At 56.2% G+C, this 15,837-nt stretch overlaps 1 protein-coding gene across 1 annotated transcript in view; it reads left to right on the top strand.

The window, feature by feature from the left end:
- The window catches only part of camta1a (calmodulin binding transcription activator 1a), a 90,538-nt gene that overhangs the window by 38,400 nt on the left and 36,301 nt on the right, over window positions 1–15,837 (top strand). The window contains exon 4 of the mRNA XM_037246381.1: window positions 5,679–5,814. Coding sequence (XP_037102276.1) covers window positions 5,679–5,814 — 136 coding nt within the window. The remainder of the gene's footprint in view (window positions 1–5,678; window positions 5,815–15,837) is intronic.

Here is a 15,837-nt window from a genome sequence, read left to right as displayed (position 1 = left end):
GGATGGAGCGAGCGAGCACCTTTCCCACACATGCCATGTCACTCATGTGCTTGAAGGCCATGTCACAAGAGCACCCACTGCCGCGGGTGCTGCGGGTGCTGCAGGTGCTTGCATGTGCCAGCCTGCGACGGCTCTCACTGCCGCCAGACAGGCCTGAATAAAGGGCTGCAGGTGGGGCTGGTGACGACCGAAGAAGTCTTTGCTCCCATGACTTTGCCAGGCCAGGTGACTTATCGCTGGACTGTGGACGACAGCGGGGGTCACGGGCTCCCCCGAGGCGAGGCAGGGCGAGGCGGAGGATTCCCAAAGGGGTCGGGCAGATGGGACGGGGTCTGCCGGGAGGGAGGGACGGAGGGAGCGTGTTGTTGGGAGACAGGTGGATGGCTGTCACGAGCAGGTGGGCTCTCCCTCCTCCTGGCCCCCTCAAGGGTCACCTTCACGTGGCGCTGCTTCCCCTGTCCCATCCCGTCCCATCCTATGTACAGTAAATGACAGCACGCGCACAAATCAAGGTTGAAGCCAGGTGTTTCATTTCCGCAAAGGCAGACGGGCGGGCGGGCGGCCAGGCGGGCGGGCGGCCAGGCAGGCACGCAGGCAGGCAGGCAGCCACGCAGGCAGGCAGCCACGCAGGCAGGCAGCCACGCAGGCAGGCAGCCACGCAGGCAGGCAGCCACGCAGGCAGGCAGCCACGCAGGCAGGCAGGCAGGCAGGCAGCCACGCAGGCAGCCACGCAGGCAGCCACGCAGGCAGTCACGCAGGCAGCCACGCAGGCAGTCACGCAGGCAGCCACGCAGGCAGCCACACAGGCAGGCAGCCATGCAGGCAGCCATGCAGGCAGCCAGGCAGGCAGGCAGGCAGGCAGCCACGCAGGCAGGCAGGCTGGCAGGCAGGCAGGCAGGCAGGCAGGCAGGCAGGCAGGCAGGCAGGCAGGCAGGCAGGCAGGCAGGCAGGCAGGCAGGCAGGCAGGCAGGCAGGCAGGCCCTCGTCGCCATCACAGCCTCATCAGCCGCTGACACGGAGGAGCGAGTAGTCGTCGGGTTTCAGCCCCTCCACCCATAGATCTATTTGAGGTGGTCGAGAAATGATGATCTGCCCACGCTCTGCCTGCCTCAGATGACTTGAAAAGCGGATGTCGCATTGACCATTTCTGCCCGACATCATAGCTTTGACTCTACAAGCCAATATAGCCTCATTAAACTAACAAAGTGACACGAAACGCTGTGTAATTACAGCCGGCCCGGCGCTAGGACAGCATAAGCAGAAGCGGGCGCTGTCATCACCCTAACAAAGGGAATAAATCCGACGGGGCCTTTACCACACGCTCCTCCTCCGTCCTCCGCCTCCCATAAACAAGAGCGTGGCCGGAGTTTAATGGCAACCTTCTGTCCCGTTGTGTGGCCCGCCACTTTTTCTTTACTGCTCCTGTCTAGCGGTACACCAGCGGTACACCAGCGGTACACCAGCGGTACACCAGCGGTACACCAGCGGTACAATGACACCTGCAGCGCTCGCTCCCGTCCTGTCCCGTCCCGTCCCGTCCTCTCGTTCATGCCCTTCCGCCCGCCCCTATATGGCCGGGTCACTCCTAACGTGACGCTCGCCCGGCAGCTTAAGCGGTAGGCGCTCCGCGTCAGCATAAAAACAAGGTAGGCCTCAAGCCAGCTTATTTATTTTGCACATTTTTCCCAGGCAAGCCAAAGTGCTCCACACATCATGAAGCTGAGGCAAGCCAGAACATCAAAGATGATCAAAGTTCTGGGTGAACAATAAAAGAAAGGCAAGTGCAAATAATGAAAGGAAATGAGTTAAAAGCATCTCTGAATTTCAACTCCCCTGTTGATCCATTGCTTGAGATTTTCACCAGCACCGCTCGCTCGTCGTATTTCCTCTTTGGAATCAAATGACTTTCACGGTGTCTTTTTTTGATGCTGGATATTCATCAGTTGTTGAAATGTGGACGAAAGCAATTGTGGGGATTTGGTCGGAAGCTAAAGCGTCAATGAATTGGGCTTCCACTTTGGCAGGTCTCTATGTGACGTGACACGACCCGGTGCTGATGACGTGGCTTGCATCCATTCGGAGTGCAATTTGGTCTGCGCGTGTGGCTTTGCCCCCACTGTGTCTGTCTCTGCCGGGCAAAATGGGCCTCCCAGGTGAAAGGTGGGATCGACTTTTGGATTGGCTCCGGCACACTGATAGAGTTACAGCTCAATTGCGACGCCATCCATTCTCCTCCCTGGTTCCTGACCGAGCGAGTCGGGAGGGGAGAGGAAGAATAGATTCTTCCAAAGTGTCCCGCTTGCGCAGCACTTTTAACGGTGTCCTTTCAAAATGTCTTTTCTTTTTGGGTTGACCTCATTGGGTCAGTTTTGTGCTTTGTTTTTGTTGACGAGGCAGTATTTGGGAATAAATCACAAACGCTTCAATAGCTAGCCCAAGATGTGCTCTGTCACTCCAGACGGGTGTCCAGCTGATCCAAAAACTGAGAGCTGAATGGAGAGGAGAACCTGCCCTTGCCCGCTGATCCAAAAACTGAGGCTGAATGGAGAGGAGAACCCACTCGTCTCTCTGGAGGAAAAGCGCCCAATGTTTTGCCTTCTTCACAACATGCCAGCTGGGGAAAAGGAATTATTCTATTGATTCTATTTGGCTTTGTTTTTCTTCCAAACTTGTTTTGCCTCATTTGGTGGCAAGAAAACAGGGCTGCTGTAACAAATCACTAAAACGAGTTGCTCACAGTGGGAAAAAAGCTACAAAAAGCCACTTGCCGTGCCAAAGGTGCGTTTGAGGTGTGCAAATGCCACGTCGACAGAGAGCGAGCGAGCGGATAACAAAAGCGTCCGCCAAAAACTATCAAAGACCTCAGCTATGCTTTGGTGCCAATTTGGAAATCTGAACAAAACCGGTCCAGTTCCAAGGGTCCCCCCTCTTCAGATCAGTGCAAAAGAACATGATGAGGGGTGGAGTTCTGCCACAGTGGCGGGCAAAACGGACGAGGCGCACCGTGGTCGAGGCAGCCCCGCCACGCCGCCACGCTCTCAATGACAGCTCCACCTTGAAACAAATATTTTGTGTTTGGCGAAGTCCATTTGATCATCCATCTTCATCTGCTTGGTGTCAAACGCACTCATTTCTGTTGACCTTTCGGCTTGTCTATAACAGCAGGAGTAATAGGGTTGGAATCAAACATGAGACCCTGCCTTCCTGCCTGCGTGGCTGCCTGCCTGCATGGCTGCCTGCGTGGCTGCCTGCCTGCGTGGCTGCCTGCCTGCGTGCCTGCCTGCGTGCCTGCGTGCGTGCCTGCCTGCGTGCCTGCCTGCGTGCCTGCCTGCGTGGCTGCCTGCGTGGCTGCCTGCCTGCGTGGCTGCCTGCGTGGCTGCCTGCGTGGCTATCTGCCTGCGTGGCTGCCTGCGTGCCTGCCTGCGTAGCTGCCTGCGTGGCTGCCTGCGTGGTTGCCTGCCTGCCTGCCTGCCTGCCTGCCTGCCTGCCTGCCTGCCTGCCTGCCTGCCTGCCTGCCTGCCTGCCTGCCTGCCTGCCTGCCTGCCTGCCTGCCTGCCTGCCTGCCTGCCTGCCTGCCTGCCTGCCTGCCTGCCTGCCTGCCTGCCTGCCTGCCTGCCTGCCTGCCTGCCTGCATGGCTGCCTGCCTGCCTACCTGCCTGCTCGCCTACCTGCCTGCCCGCCTACCTGCCTGCCCGCCTGCCTTGCTTGCCATGTGCCTTAGTTGGACTCGAGTGGGAAGAACAGTGCAGAACATTGGCGGCCATGCCTCATCGTCTGCTCATGCGTGAGAGGGACAACCGGGCTGTGCCTTTCAGATTTACTTTGAAAGTAGTTTGAGCAAATGCTTGACTGGCAGATGCAAGCACGGCCTTACCCGTCAGTCGTGGGACGGAAGCTGCCGGCTCTGTTATCTGCGGCGCTCTTGCTTCAAAGGCGGATCAATTCTCGCCGGCGACGGGCTCGGAGTGCGAGGCTGAAGGCGGCCATCGCTGAAGGCTGCCATGGGCGGCGGCTAATTTAGAGCGCCACTTTTCCCCTCTTGCGAGGTCCCCCCCCAACCGGCCGGCCCTTCCACCTGTGAGAAGCGGCGCTTCGTCCTCTTCCCCCACCTCAAATGGCGCAGACCGATCTTGGCGGAGAGAAAATCCAGCGTGTGGGATGTCGCAAGTCCGGCCGGGCGGACGGGGCTCCGTTGGGAAGGGCTCTCCAAGAGACGTTTGTTGGGCGCCACGAGGGACGCATGTGGAAGGAAGCTGGGAATGCGGTGCGATTGACAGTTGCTATGGTTTGCAAATTTGATTTGATTCTCCACCCAACGCAGCCTCCCAAAACATTTTTGCACCCCGCCGCTAAATACGCCGTGGAGCCTCTGTCACCCGAGCCAATTTGCCGCGCTCTGGAGGAGATCAGATAGGCCCGTGTCATTCGATTTTCCGCCTTATCTCATCGGCGGCCATCTTTCTGTCCCGTGCGCATTGCCGCTATCTTTTGAAGGGCAAAAACTCCGACAAAATCGACCCAAAAAAAGAAAATCCTGCATTTTGCTCCTGCGTGCTCGTGTCCTTCATTCGACAGAGAAGGCAATCCTCGTCCAGTCCGTGTCGGGTTTGCCAAAGTTGACGCCAAGGCCTCCTTAATCTGCTTGGGCGTCCGCACCTCAAGATGAAGTCTTTCATGAATGAATTTGTTTTGACTCACGGAGCCATTCTGGACAATTTGGGGCTTTCCTTTCCAAGCAGCGACGCTAGATTTTCTTGACCTATTCGTACTTGGGCTCCTCTGCTCACAAACAATGCATCGTCCGGCCGGGACAGCCGACATCGGGCCAAACGACAAACTGCTTTGACATGACAAAGGCCCCGAGCGGCCCCTCCGCCACCTCCCCTGCTGAGCAGCGAGTGATCGTTGCGTAATACCGGGAGAGGGAGGGAGGTTAGGGAGGGAGGGACGCGAGCGAACCCTAACCCCCAAAGGCATCTGTGCAAAATGAGAAAAAAACATTCCCCAGCAAAAAAAACAATCGCTGGGGTTGTAATGATGGACATTTCGGAGACAAAAATCGACTCTTTTCTTTGATGTGACGAGCGCAAAGCTAATAAGGCCGAGCAGCTGCGCCAATCTTGCGCGCGCCCCCTGCCTGCCTGCCTGCCTCTCCCTTTCTCGCCGTCTCATTCGCAGCGAGCCAGCGTGCGCTCTCCCGGTTTGGGAGCGCGTGTGGCATATGGGCCGATTCGCCACAGCCACAATACCCGGGCTCAAGCAAAGGCTCATTGTCGAGTGAGTTGTAAATGTTTGATGTTACACTTTGTGTTAATGTTCGCCAAATGTCTCTGTTGGAAAGCCAAGCAGAAAGGCAGATTCTCATCAAGTAGCTGATGAGCCTCCGGGCTGACAATGAATTATGAATTATGAATGAAGAGTGAGCACAGCACAGCACAGCACAGCACAGCACAGCACAGCACAGCACAGCGTCTCCACTCGCTGGGCATTTCAACCCATTTAGCTTGAATGAATGAGCCTCGTCTGGAACCTTTTGCTCACCCTTAGACACGCACACGTGCGCGCAGAGCCATCCCCAAATTCACAACGAGTCACGGGTGCATCGCCTCGGGGACGTTTGGTGTGTTTGGTCCTCCAATGTGTCTCCTCTGCTCTCTGTCTTGTCTCCGCGGACGCAGGCCGCAGAATGGCTCCATGATCTTGTACAACAGGAAGAAAGTCAAGTACAGAAAGGACGGCTACTGCTGGAAGAAGAGGAAAGACGGCAAGACCACGCGGGAGGATCACATGAAGCTGAAAGTGCAAGGAGTCGAGGTGAGCGCCCCGGCCCCCCCCCCGGCCCGGCCCGGCCCTGTCCCGGTGTGTGATGGAGACAGCCGCCGTCTCCTCGACAGCAAATAATGCAGCGCCACCGCCACGATAGTTTTCCCCGGGAAAGCGTGGCATTGTTTGTAGCTTATTAAGAGTCTGGATGTTGCCGCTGCTCCAGAGAGCCCACATTCATCTTGCTGGCGGCGCGCGCTCCCAGTCACCTCCCGTGCGAGCCGTAAAACACCCGCTTGCATCTATTTTGGGCTTATTTCTGCTGGATACGGGCGAGCGGGCGGCGTGCAGCGTCCAGGCAGGCAGGCAGGCAGCCGGCCTGATTTATGGGCAATTCCACCCCGAGCCAAACTTTGCCTCCCCCAGCTGTCTGTGGCGCTCAAGTTTAGGGCTTCTGCTTCATTGTGCTTCTGCTTGAGATGTACGGCGGATGTGATGAAGGCTTTAGGATTTGAACTGGCGTGTGCTCACACCCACACAAACATGACGCATCGCACACAGCTCAGTCAGGCGCTGGCTGGCTGGCTGGCTGGCTGGCTGGCTGGCTGGCTGGCTGGCTGGCTGGCTGGCTGCTGGCTGGCTGGCTGGCTGGCTGGCTGGCTGGCTGGCTGGCGTTTCACTAGGCGGCCTTTTGGCGCCACGTCGCTTGACAGTCCCTCACTTGACTTGAGGGTGTAGTTTGCCTTTGTCAGCTGCGACCCTGAACAGGATAAGAACGGATGGATGGCTTGACAGTCCGTTGGCTTGGCTTTGGTGCTGGCTCCCTTTCACTGGGTTCCTTTGGTCTCCCGCTTTTGTTTGTCAGCCTTGTTATGCGAGAGCCCAGTTTTGTCCTCCACCTCCCCGCCCTGGCCCGCTTGGCACTGCACTGGGCTGCCCTGCAGACAGAACCTTGAGCTGGGCGCTAATGCTCCCTGTTCCCTAAAATTGGAGCGCGGGGCATGTTGTGGAATTAGCGCTTAACAGGCCGTGAAATAGCAGCCCGCCCTGCTGACGTCTCCCCCATCACTCCCCCATGACTCCCCCATCACTCCGGGTGAGGCGGCCAGACGGCTGGACAAATGAGCAAGCGGCGCCCAGCGTGCGTTTGGGCCGCCTTAGGAGGAGAGATGTCTGTCAGCGGAGGAGCGATGTTGAGATGCTCTCCCGCACCTGAAAGCGATGTTGAGATGCTCTCTCGCACCTGAATTCAGGCCCAGACATCTCTTTTGGCGACACGAGTCACTTTGCTGATTAGCTGTTCACGTGAGCTTAGAAAACGAAGCCCCCAAACACACCCATTACCCCCCCCCCCCCCTCATTATTCCCCCGCTTTAATAAACTCCCTGAAACGTAGATCGATTTTCTCTTAAGTGAAGGTGGCAGTGCCTCTGACTTATTTCATTAACAGCAGCTAATTATACTGATTGGAATGAGCTTCTCTTCTTAAGGTGTGCCGGGCTGGGTAGCGACAAGAGAACGAAAGGCTTTGCAGTCAGCGCCAGTCCCGGTGGCCGCTGTGGCCGGCCGGCCGGCACAGCGGCCAAATGGTCGTCAGCCAAGCCGCCGCGTCCTTCGCTCGCACCCGTCCGTAACTTGTCATTTCACGTTGGCTCGGCGCTAATGTGTGATTTCAGCTGTGCGAGTGCGCAATGACTGAGGCTAATGGAGCGTGCTGGTGACTCAATGGCCTCTCCTCATTGAAAATAATGAAGACAAATGTCAGAAGATTGCTCGCAAACATCCCTTCACCCCAGATGCCGTTCACACCTATGACCGTCCATCATGGCTACGCCGTCCGGGATGTTTGCCGCCGTACGCCGTGACATTAATAATAATTCATTACATTTGTATAGCGTTTTTCAAAAACCCAAAGACGCTTACAGGGAACAAGGCAAAGACATACATGAGGGGAGGGGGAGGGGAAGGGGCAGAGACAATGGGATAAAATTAAGAAGAGGAAACCAGTTATGGGTAGGGGAGGTCATAGGCTTGAGAGAAGAGGTACGTTTTTAGACGGGACTTAAATATGGGGAGTGTGGGTGAGTCACAGACAGACTGAGGGAGAGAGTTCCAGAGTCGGGCAGGGTGATGTGCAGGAGAAGGCTCTGTCATCGAAGGATTTGAGTTTAGATTTTGGGACTGTCAGACGTGAAGTATTGGAGGGTCGGAGGGGACGGTTGGGGCAGTAGGGGGCAAGGAGGTCGGATAGCTAAGTGGGAGCCAGGTGGTGAAGGGCTTTTTACGTTGGCATTGTCCCCTATAGAAGGTTGAATCGGGACTCCGCCTGAGCAGACGCAAATGCGCCTTTGAAATGTTCACGTTGGCCAGACGGCGTCGGAGCTCTCTGTGATGACAAAGTCCTCTTTGCATACCCACGTCGTCTGCAGCTGCTGCGGCAGCGGTAAAACGCCGCCGCCTCTCACCTGGCCTGGAGATTACAATAACGGGTGAAATGAGTCAAATCAATGGCAGGCGTCTGCCAGCCACCAAAGTGTTTCCAGCCAGCTTCATGGGCACCTAGGAAACCGCTGAGTCAGCTCATCTTTCCATTTCTCGCATCAGTCACGAGCGTCCGACCTTTGTGAACGTGCTCGGAAAGGGGATGGAACCGCTCTCGTTTTTTTATGGAAGGCTACTCGGATGACGACGTGAGCCGGCCGCGAAATGTGTTACTTTGCATTTTCGACTCGAAAAGAAATACCGAGTAGTCGGCCGCAAAGTAGTCAATGTTGCCAGAGGATGGGCTGCTTTGTTTGCAACCCACGAGAAGCTTGTTGTGCTCGCCTCGCGTCGACAATGCCGGCCGGTCAATGCGGGTGCCTGCCCGTGCACCGCGAGCTGCGCCTCCCTCCAACTGTTGCGCCATTCAATTTACAATCAGGAGTTGTTTCGAGGGTCGACGTTTGTTGTAGCCCCAGCTTGTGTATCGGACATTGCTCCCACATGGGATGGGTGTGGCTATTTGCGCATCGAACGGAGCCATTTGCGCAGATGTGGATCTGGTGGCGTCATTGGCCGGGCTGCGAGGAGACTCCCCAAATGCACTTGATTGGCTTGACGTCTCACGCAAATACGTCCATAGCGACGGGAGCTCTCGAGTGTATAAACGCTTGCTCGAAAGTGAGGTTACGGGTTTGCTGACACCGAAAGGCATAAAAGGGAAGGTAACATAACAGCCGAAGCCAGTGAGGTGGCTGGATTACGTGCTGGGAGGGGAGCCAGGGAGGGAGGGAGCCAGGGAGGGGTCGAGCCGGCGCAGGGCGAAAAGAAAGTGGCAATGAAGGATATATAGCCTCGAGCAAACAGAAAACAATTGTTACACCTCCTCCCGTAACCCGCTTCAACCTTAAACAGCAGATTTTTTTTTTTTTTTTTTTTTCCACTCAATTAATTTCTCCACATCTGCGGCGCCGCCAGGCCCGGACGGAGCTCAAAGTGGCTTTCCCGCTCACCTCCTCTCTCGCTCACCTTCTCTCTTGCTCACCTCTCTCGCTCCACTTGAGTTTGAATGCAGGTCGTAGGCAAACGGCGATTCCTTGGCGCCGCTGTCATTACCTTGACTTGCAGCGGCAGCCCTGGTTTGTGCAATTTTGCCGTGATGCAGCTGTCGCTCGATCTTTTCTTTGTGGCTGCCCTCTCTCCCTCCCTCCATCTTGGGCAGCCAGCCCCCATCGGAGCTTTCTTCCGTAGTTGTATTGTTGTTGTTTTTCTTGCCGGGCTTCTCTAGAGCGTTCGCTTGTGAGCTTCCCGGGCTTTTCTTTTTCTGTCGGGTGAACTCGGCTATACAAACGTATTTGCAGAGCACGTTTCGTGCAAAAGGCAAGTCGCTCGCTCGAAACGTCTGCTCAGACAATCAGGACCATTTCTTGATGAGTCACCTCTGAAGGCGCAAGTGGAAGGATAGGATAGGATAGGATAGGATAGGATGAGAAAAGGTTGAAAAGCACGAGAAAAGCTTGAAAAGCATACAAAGTGGCCCCACATCCGCGTGGACAACAAACTGAGCCTTTACTTACTGGCGTGTATTTTTTCTTTTCCATGAACGGCGCGCGCGGGGTCCCTTTCAGGCAGGCTCCCAACAGTCAATCTTCTCACATCCATCTTTGTGTAGAATCAAAATCCAACCTTTTCAAAGACCCCCCTTTTTTCTGGCATGTTCAGGACCCAACCAGTAAGCCAATCAAATCATTTTTGCAAGCACAGTCAGTTTAGGATACATCATGCGCTCTTTTGGAATAAACAAAGACTTTTTCAAATCCCGATTGAGTATCATCATAATTGCAGCCCCAATATGTACTGTCCGACATCTGATATTTGACACACATTGAAGGACATTTTATGATTGTTGTCCCTGGTCATGTTCTGTGTCTCAGAGTGAAAGTTTTCAAGACAGGAAGGGGCGTCGTCAGAGGCGTCGTCAGAGGCGTCGTCCGGCCTCGCGGGCTTTCCTACCGAGACGCTAAATCTCGGCGCGAGTGAGATGGCGTCACCGCCGTTGAATCTTTTGCCATCTTTTGCCATCTTTTGCCATCTTTTGCCATCTGTCACCTCGCCTCGCCAAATGGGACGCGGGCACCGGAGACGACCCGCGCTTGCCGCTCGCGATGCTCGCTGTCAAAGAGTTTGTCTCGATGCGATGTGTCCTCAGCCGGCCGGCCGGCCCTGGCTGCTCGTGACAGCTGCTCGGAACCATTCATCACCGTCTTGGCTCCTGCTGAGCAAAAATGGGGCAAGTCAGGTAAGTGTCTCAATTCAGCACTTTTGAAAGGCACAAACTAATGAATGAATGGAGGGGAGGGGAATGGAGGGGGGCTGCCTTGAAAACTTTTTCTGGTTGCGCTGCTTGTCGGCTGGCCGAGTAGCAAGCTAATGACCTGGCTCAGATGAATTGGCGGCTCTGACACGCCGCAAACACGCACTCAGAGAAGCTAGCGCAGTCACAAAGCAGCTGTGGACAAAATTGCTTTGGAAAAGTGGCCAAAAGCGGCGCTAATGTGCTGACCCGCTGATGGATGGATGGATGGATGGATGGATGGATGGATGGATGGATGGATGGATGGATGGATGGATGGATGGACGGATCGATGGGTGGAGGGATGGAGGGAGGGACGGAGGGACGGAGGGACGGATGGACGGATGGATGGATGGATGGATGGATGGATGGATGGATGGATGGATGGATGGATGGACGGATGGATGGACGGATGGATGGATGGATGGATGGATGGATGGATGGATGGATGGATGGATGGATGGATGGATGGATGGATGAGCCGCTGCCTCCGGCTGGTGGCCGGCCGCTCCAGTCTGCCCGCTCCAGCGTTTGGAGGCTTTGTTGAAAGAATCCTCACAGGAATCCAAACGGACGGCAACCTGTCGACAACGTGAAGTTGCAGGGTGCGACAGCGTCTCCGTGGACCGCCCCATTGGGGTCCAGTGACACCTTTGGCCCGCACCTGCGCACACGTATCCGCCGACGAAATGCAATTGCGAGCTCCGAAATGAGGCCTGCCGTGCTGGCGGTGACGTGGCTGGCGGCGGCAACGGCTGAGAGTTGCTTTGCTTTCCACGGAGGAAGTGGCCAAGCGTCTTTGATTCCCGGCGCTGCCCGGCGCTGCCCGGCGCTGCCCACCTCGCCTTTGCCGAGTTAATTTTGAAAAGGCAAAGACAATCCGATTGCCTGAGCTTTCTGCCAGCGAGCCCTCTTTTCTTGCAGCCCCTATATGTGGCAAAATGTGGTCTTTTGCATGCGATCGCCGGCAGGCACGTGGCGCTCGCTCTCCTCCGGCGGGCTAATTGACAGGCGTCGGCGGGCCGAGACCTCCGGCAGCTCTTTCTTCAGTTGGAGACACTTTGTCTGTTTTAATTGAAAAAGCGTGAAAGGCGCTGCGGCGTGGGAAGTACAACGCAAGCCCCACCATTTTGCTACGGTGACAGTTGCAGCGTGCTCGCGCTTTGTGTGTGTGCAACAGCAAGTGGGGTTGCAACAAGCACCTTGTGTATTTTGCTAGGCCAATTAAGAGTCATTCATTTGCTAATGAAGGCCCCGTTGAGGTGTAAAGTGCTCCTCGGGGCTCCCAGACACGCAGTCAGCACACCGGCGGGCCTCGGCAAAGCTCTGCGCATGCCGCCGGCCCGTGCCCGCTCTTGCACGCCTTTGCATTGCCCACTCAGCACATTTCAGCGGCAGCGACAAACACTAAAAAGTGTCATTGAATTCATTATTTCCTCGTTTTATGACTTGTTCCAGTGTGACTTGAATTTGTCCCCTAAAAGATGAGGCCGGGCGACCCTCCTGGGCTCGCCCTCTCCTCCCTCCCTCCCTTCATCCCTCCCGACCTCTCCTGGGTGGGATGAGGCTGGGGTCCCCCTGTGGCGCGGGAGCCGACTTGAGCGCTCACCGCTTGCTCAAGGTTGCTAGCTCCCTCCGAGCACACGCTGCTGAACGGCCGGCCTGCTTCCTTAATGAGCCCGCCGCTCGGCTCGACCTTGGCAACGGCTGAAGAGATCACCCATCTGTGCATTGATTTAGGCATGAGATGATCATCTGAAGACATCCCACGTCAATATTTCTTTCCCCCTGCCCTGCCCTGCCCAGCCCTGCTCAGCACAAGGGCAAGCTTGGCAATGGCATGTTGTCGGTGTGTACGTTAATAGCCTCCGACTTCAGCTCGTTACGCAGTCAACGTTTCACGCGTTTGCTCCACGGAGCGCGAGCGGCTCATGTTCTGCTCTCGCCGAGAACCGTCAACGCTTACTTGTCCACAGCAAGATCAGATCAGCAGCCGATCCCATGCAGGTTAGAAGAATGCAAGCAAGAAAGCGGCCCTTAGCTTCCGTTTCAAGAAAGACTTTGAAGGCCCTCGCTGCTTGTGAGATGGAAGCACTCTCAATGCTATCATTTAGCTCCCACGTTGCTTGGACACAACAGACTTTATTCAATGGGCAGCTTGGGGTTTCTCAACACATGCCTGGCACGTAAGACTCAGCTGAGCTAAAGAGCTTTGTATCCTCCTCGCCAGGGGAAATAAAAAGTAGGTGAAACTTTTTCACTGCCCCGGGCTACTGTTACCTGGCAGCCAGCGAGGAATGTAAAATATCCTTCTGCATCTCTGTGAGAGACGGCTCCCGCCATTGCCCTGGCTTTTTCTCCTCGGCAGGAAGGAGGGAGGGAGGGAGGGAGGGAGGGAAGGAGAGACGTTGCCAGAAGGGGGCAGCGCCTGTTTCGGAGCCCATGTCTGGGAATAGTCGCACCGTGTTAGTTTTTCACTGTCACCCGAGCCGGGCCGGGCCGCTTGTGCTGCCATTTGCATAGGAAGCGTCACTCCGCCAGATAATATGGGGCAGATGAAAGGAGGCTGCAAGAGACTAAGTGATGGTGATGGACGGCACCATAAAAATAGAAGTGGCGATGGCAGGATAATGCATGCCCGCCGCCGCCAAGGTTCAGACCTGTCATCGAGGCGAGGTGAATGGGATGGGGGTGAAGAAAGGTTGTCTTTTTCAGGTCAGCCTGGGCTCTGAGAGCTGCAGAAAAAGGCTTGACGAATCGGGGCCGTTATTGTCATCATCTCGGCAAGGAGCATTCGTCAAAGAACGGGCAGCGTGGGTGGGGGAGGGGCTCTGCCAAAGACTCGTGCGTGTCCGGCGCTCCCCTGTCGCACCGGTCGGTCGGCCTCTCGGGTCAGCGGCCGGGCTCCCGCCGCTCCAATGGACGGCACCTACTTCAATAATGAGCCGCGTGCCGCCGCGGCCGAGTATGAATTGAGCGCCGCTAACCCGACGGCGTGCGAGATGACAAGTTGATTTGCACTTGCCGAGCTGGCGTTTGTAATAAAGCTGTGGGAGCTTTCAGCAACACTGCCACAAATCTTTGTCAAATACTCACACACGCTGAGGATGGGCCAAAACGTGTCAACAAAGCAATATGGGACGGACGCATCGGAGCCCCGGCCCGGTTGTACGCCACTGCTCCCATGTGGGCGACAACGATTGACTGCCGACGTCGCATTGAAATGGCCACGTTCCGAGCGCAAGGCGCCGGAGTTTTCTGGGCTCGGCGGATCAAGCGCTGCTGCAGCGTAGCCTGCCTAAGTGTTGATTTGTACGTCAGGGACACGCTGTTTATGCCGCTCGCCGTTAAGTTTCTACAGCACCCCCAATATGGCCATCAATTTCACTGTGAGATAGTCATCTGGCTTTTTGCCTATCCGGCGGCCTGGCTCTTTCCTGGCTGCTGCGTTTGCCGTCTCGCCTTGCCTTCTTCCAGATGGCGCGTTTCACAACCTGCTAGGCACGATCAATCAAGCCCAGATGCAGAGCGGGCTATTAAGGTCAGTAATGATCGGCCTTTGAGCGTTACGGGCCCGACTCCTGTTGTAAAGCCATGCATCAAACTCGGTTCCGCCGCTTAAAATATCGGCCCGAGGATACAAAATGAAAAGGGTACAACCTTATCTCTCCAAAGACAGGCCGGCCCTCCGCGCTGCTGTCATAAAAGCAGGCCACGAGGTCCGGAGCCATGTGCCTCTTTTTCAACATCAGCTAAGCGACAGACAGACGGATGGGAGGCGTCACCTTGCCTTTTCTTTCATGAGGGAGGGAAGAAAAAAAAGGCATCTCTCCCTCCTCCCCCTTGCCTCATCACCACGCCGGATTGAGATGTAATAGGTTGGAGGAGGATTTTCCACGGGCCTGCCCCAGCTAAGCCGGCCTGTGCCAGAGCTTGTGGAGGACAGCGGCCCCGCCGTGCTCTGAATGGTCCAGGCGCCTTCCCATTTTGCCCTTTCATCGGGGGCTCGTGGGAAAGGACGCGTGGCAGCGGCGCGCCTCACCTTTTAGCGCCACGACTTCCTTTGTCTTGAGTGGCGATATTTCATGGCTGTCAAAGACAACTGTGAACCTCTGTCTTAGAGGCCATGGACGTTTGCCAGAATCTAGCGATGTAGCGCCAGCTGGGGCGGGGACCTGCCGCAAGCCGCCGCAAGCCGCCGCAAACCGACTGAGCGCCAGCTCGCGGCCATTGCTGTTTTGCTGCCGTGGGCAAACGTGGCGACCATGAGAATGCCACGCTTAGTTTGAACACGTGTGTGTAAAGGGCTCCTGATTGCGCGGGGCCCTTTCGACCCCGCCCGCCCACCGAGAGTCGGTTTGCAACCTTTGCTCGCAGCTATAAACCACAGAGGCGCAGAGCAGAACATTAAAAGCATCACTGAAGATGAAGGTGTCGGCCGCATCTTAGCTGGGGGCTGCGGCGGCGTGGGCCGCGCCTTTGACGCCTGCCAGAGCACAGTCAAGCGTCATTCAAGTGATGACGTCTTCACCCATCCCGTTTGGACGCGTGTTGCGGTGGCCCGCCAGGCCGCCCGCCAGCCAGCCCGGGCTTTACGCTATCGTTCACGTAATGCTTTTTTTTCCTAGGGAGCCCACCAAGAGCCACGGCCTGATTGCTTCTTTAGCAAGTGCGTCAATGGACCGCTGTTTGCAAGCGGGTCCGCCCGAACCCGGTGAGTGATGTTATTGCGGTGGGCCGAGCGTGAGTCCAAGTGTCGGCCGTAAACAAAAGCGCCGCTGCCTCGCGGCGGGTGCGCTCGATAGCGGGAGGCGCCGATGAATGGTTTGGAGCTTTTAGACGGAAGCCAGCTCCCTCCACGGACGTGCCAACGTAGCATCGGATTACTCGATGCCAGCTGCTCCGTTTCGGGAGAGCGACTTTTCCTATGGCTCACCTTTTCCTGTGGCGTCCTACCTTGCCTATTTTGTTGTTTTTCCAATACAGCAGGCAGCCGCTGCTTTTCCTACTCTCGCTGTTGCTTTTTCTCTGACTTCTCTCCTCTTCTGCTCCCTGACCTGCTGCATCCTGGCTTCCTTCCCTCCCTCTCGTCTTCTCTGAGCCGGCCGGCGCCGAGTGGCAAGGTGACCTTGTGTGTCATATCAGCATTCAACGGCGGCAGTCCCCTTTCTCTCCGGAGAGTAATTATTTCTCTCAGAGTGAAAGGTTCAATTTGCTATAAAAGAACAAGAGCCTCAGGT

The sequence above is a fragment of the Syngnathus acus genome, chromosome 2, assembly GCF_901709675.1.
Source record: "Syngnathus acus chromosome 2, fSynAcu1.2, whole genome shotgun sequence".
Classification (NCBI taxonomy): domain Eukaryota; kingdom Metazoa; phylum Chordata; class Actinopteri; order Syngnathiformes; family Syngnathidae; genus Syngnathus; species Syngnathus acus.
Note: the sequence above shows the minus strand (reverse complement) of the source record. Positions and strands in the feature narration are given on the sequence as shown.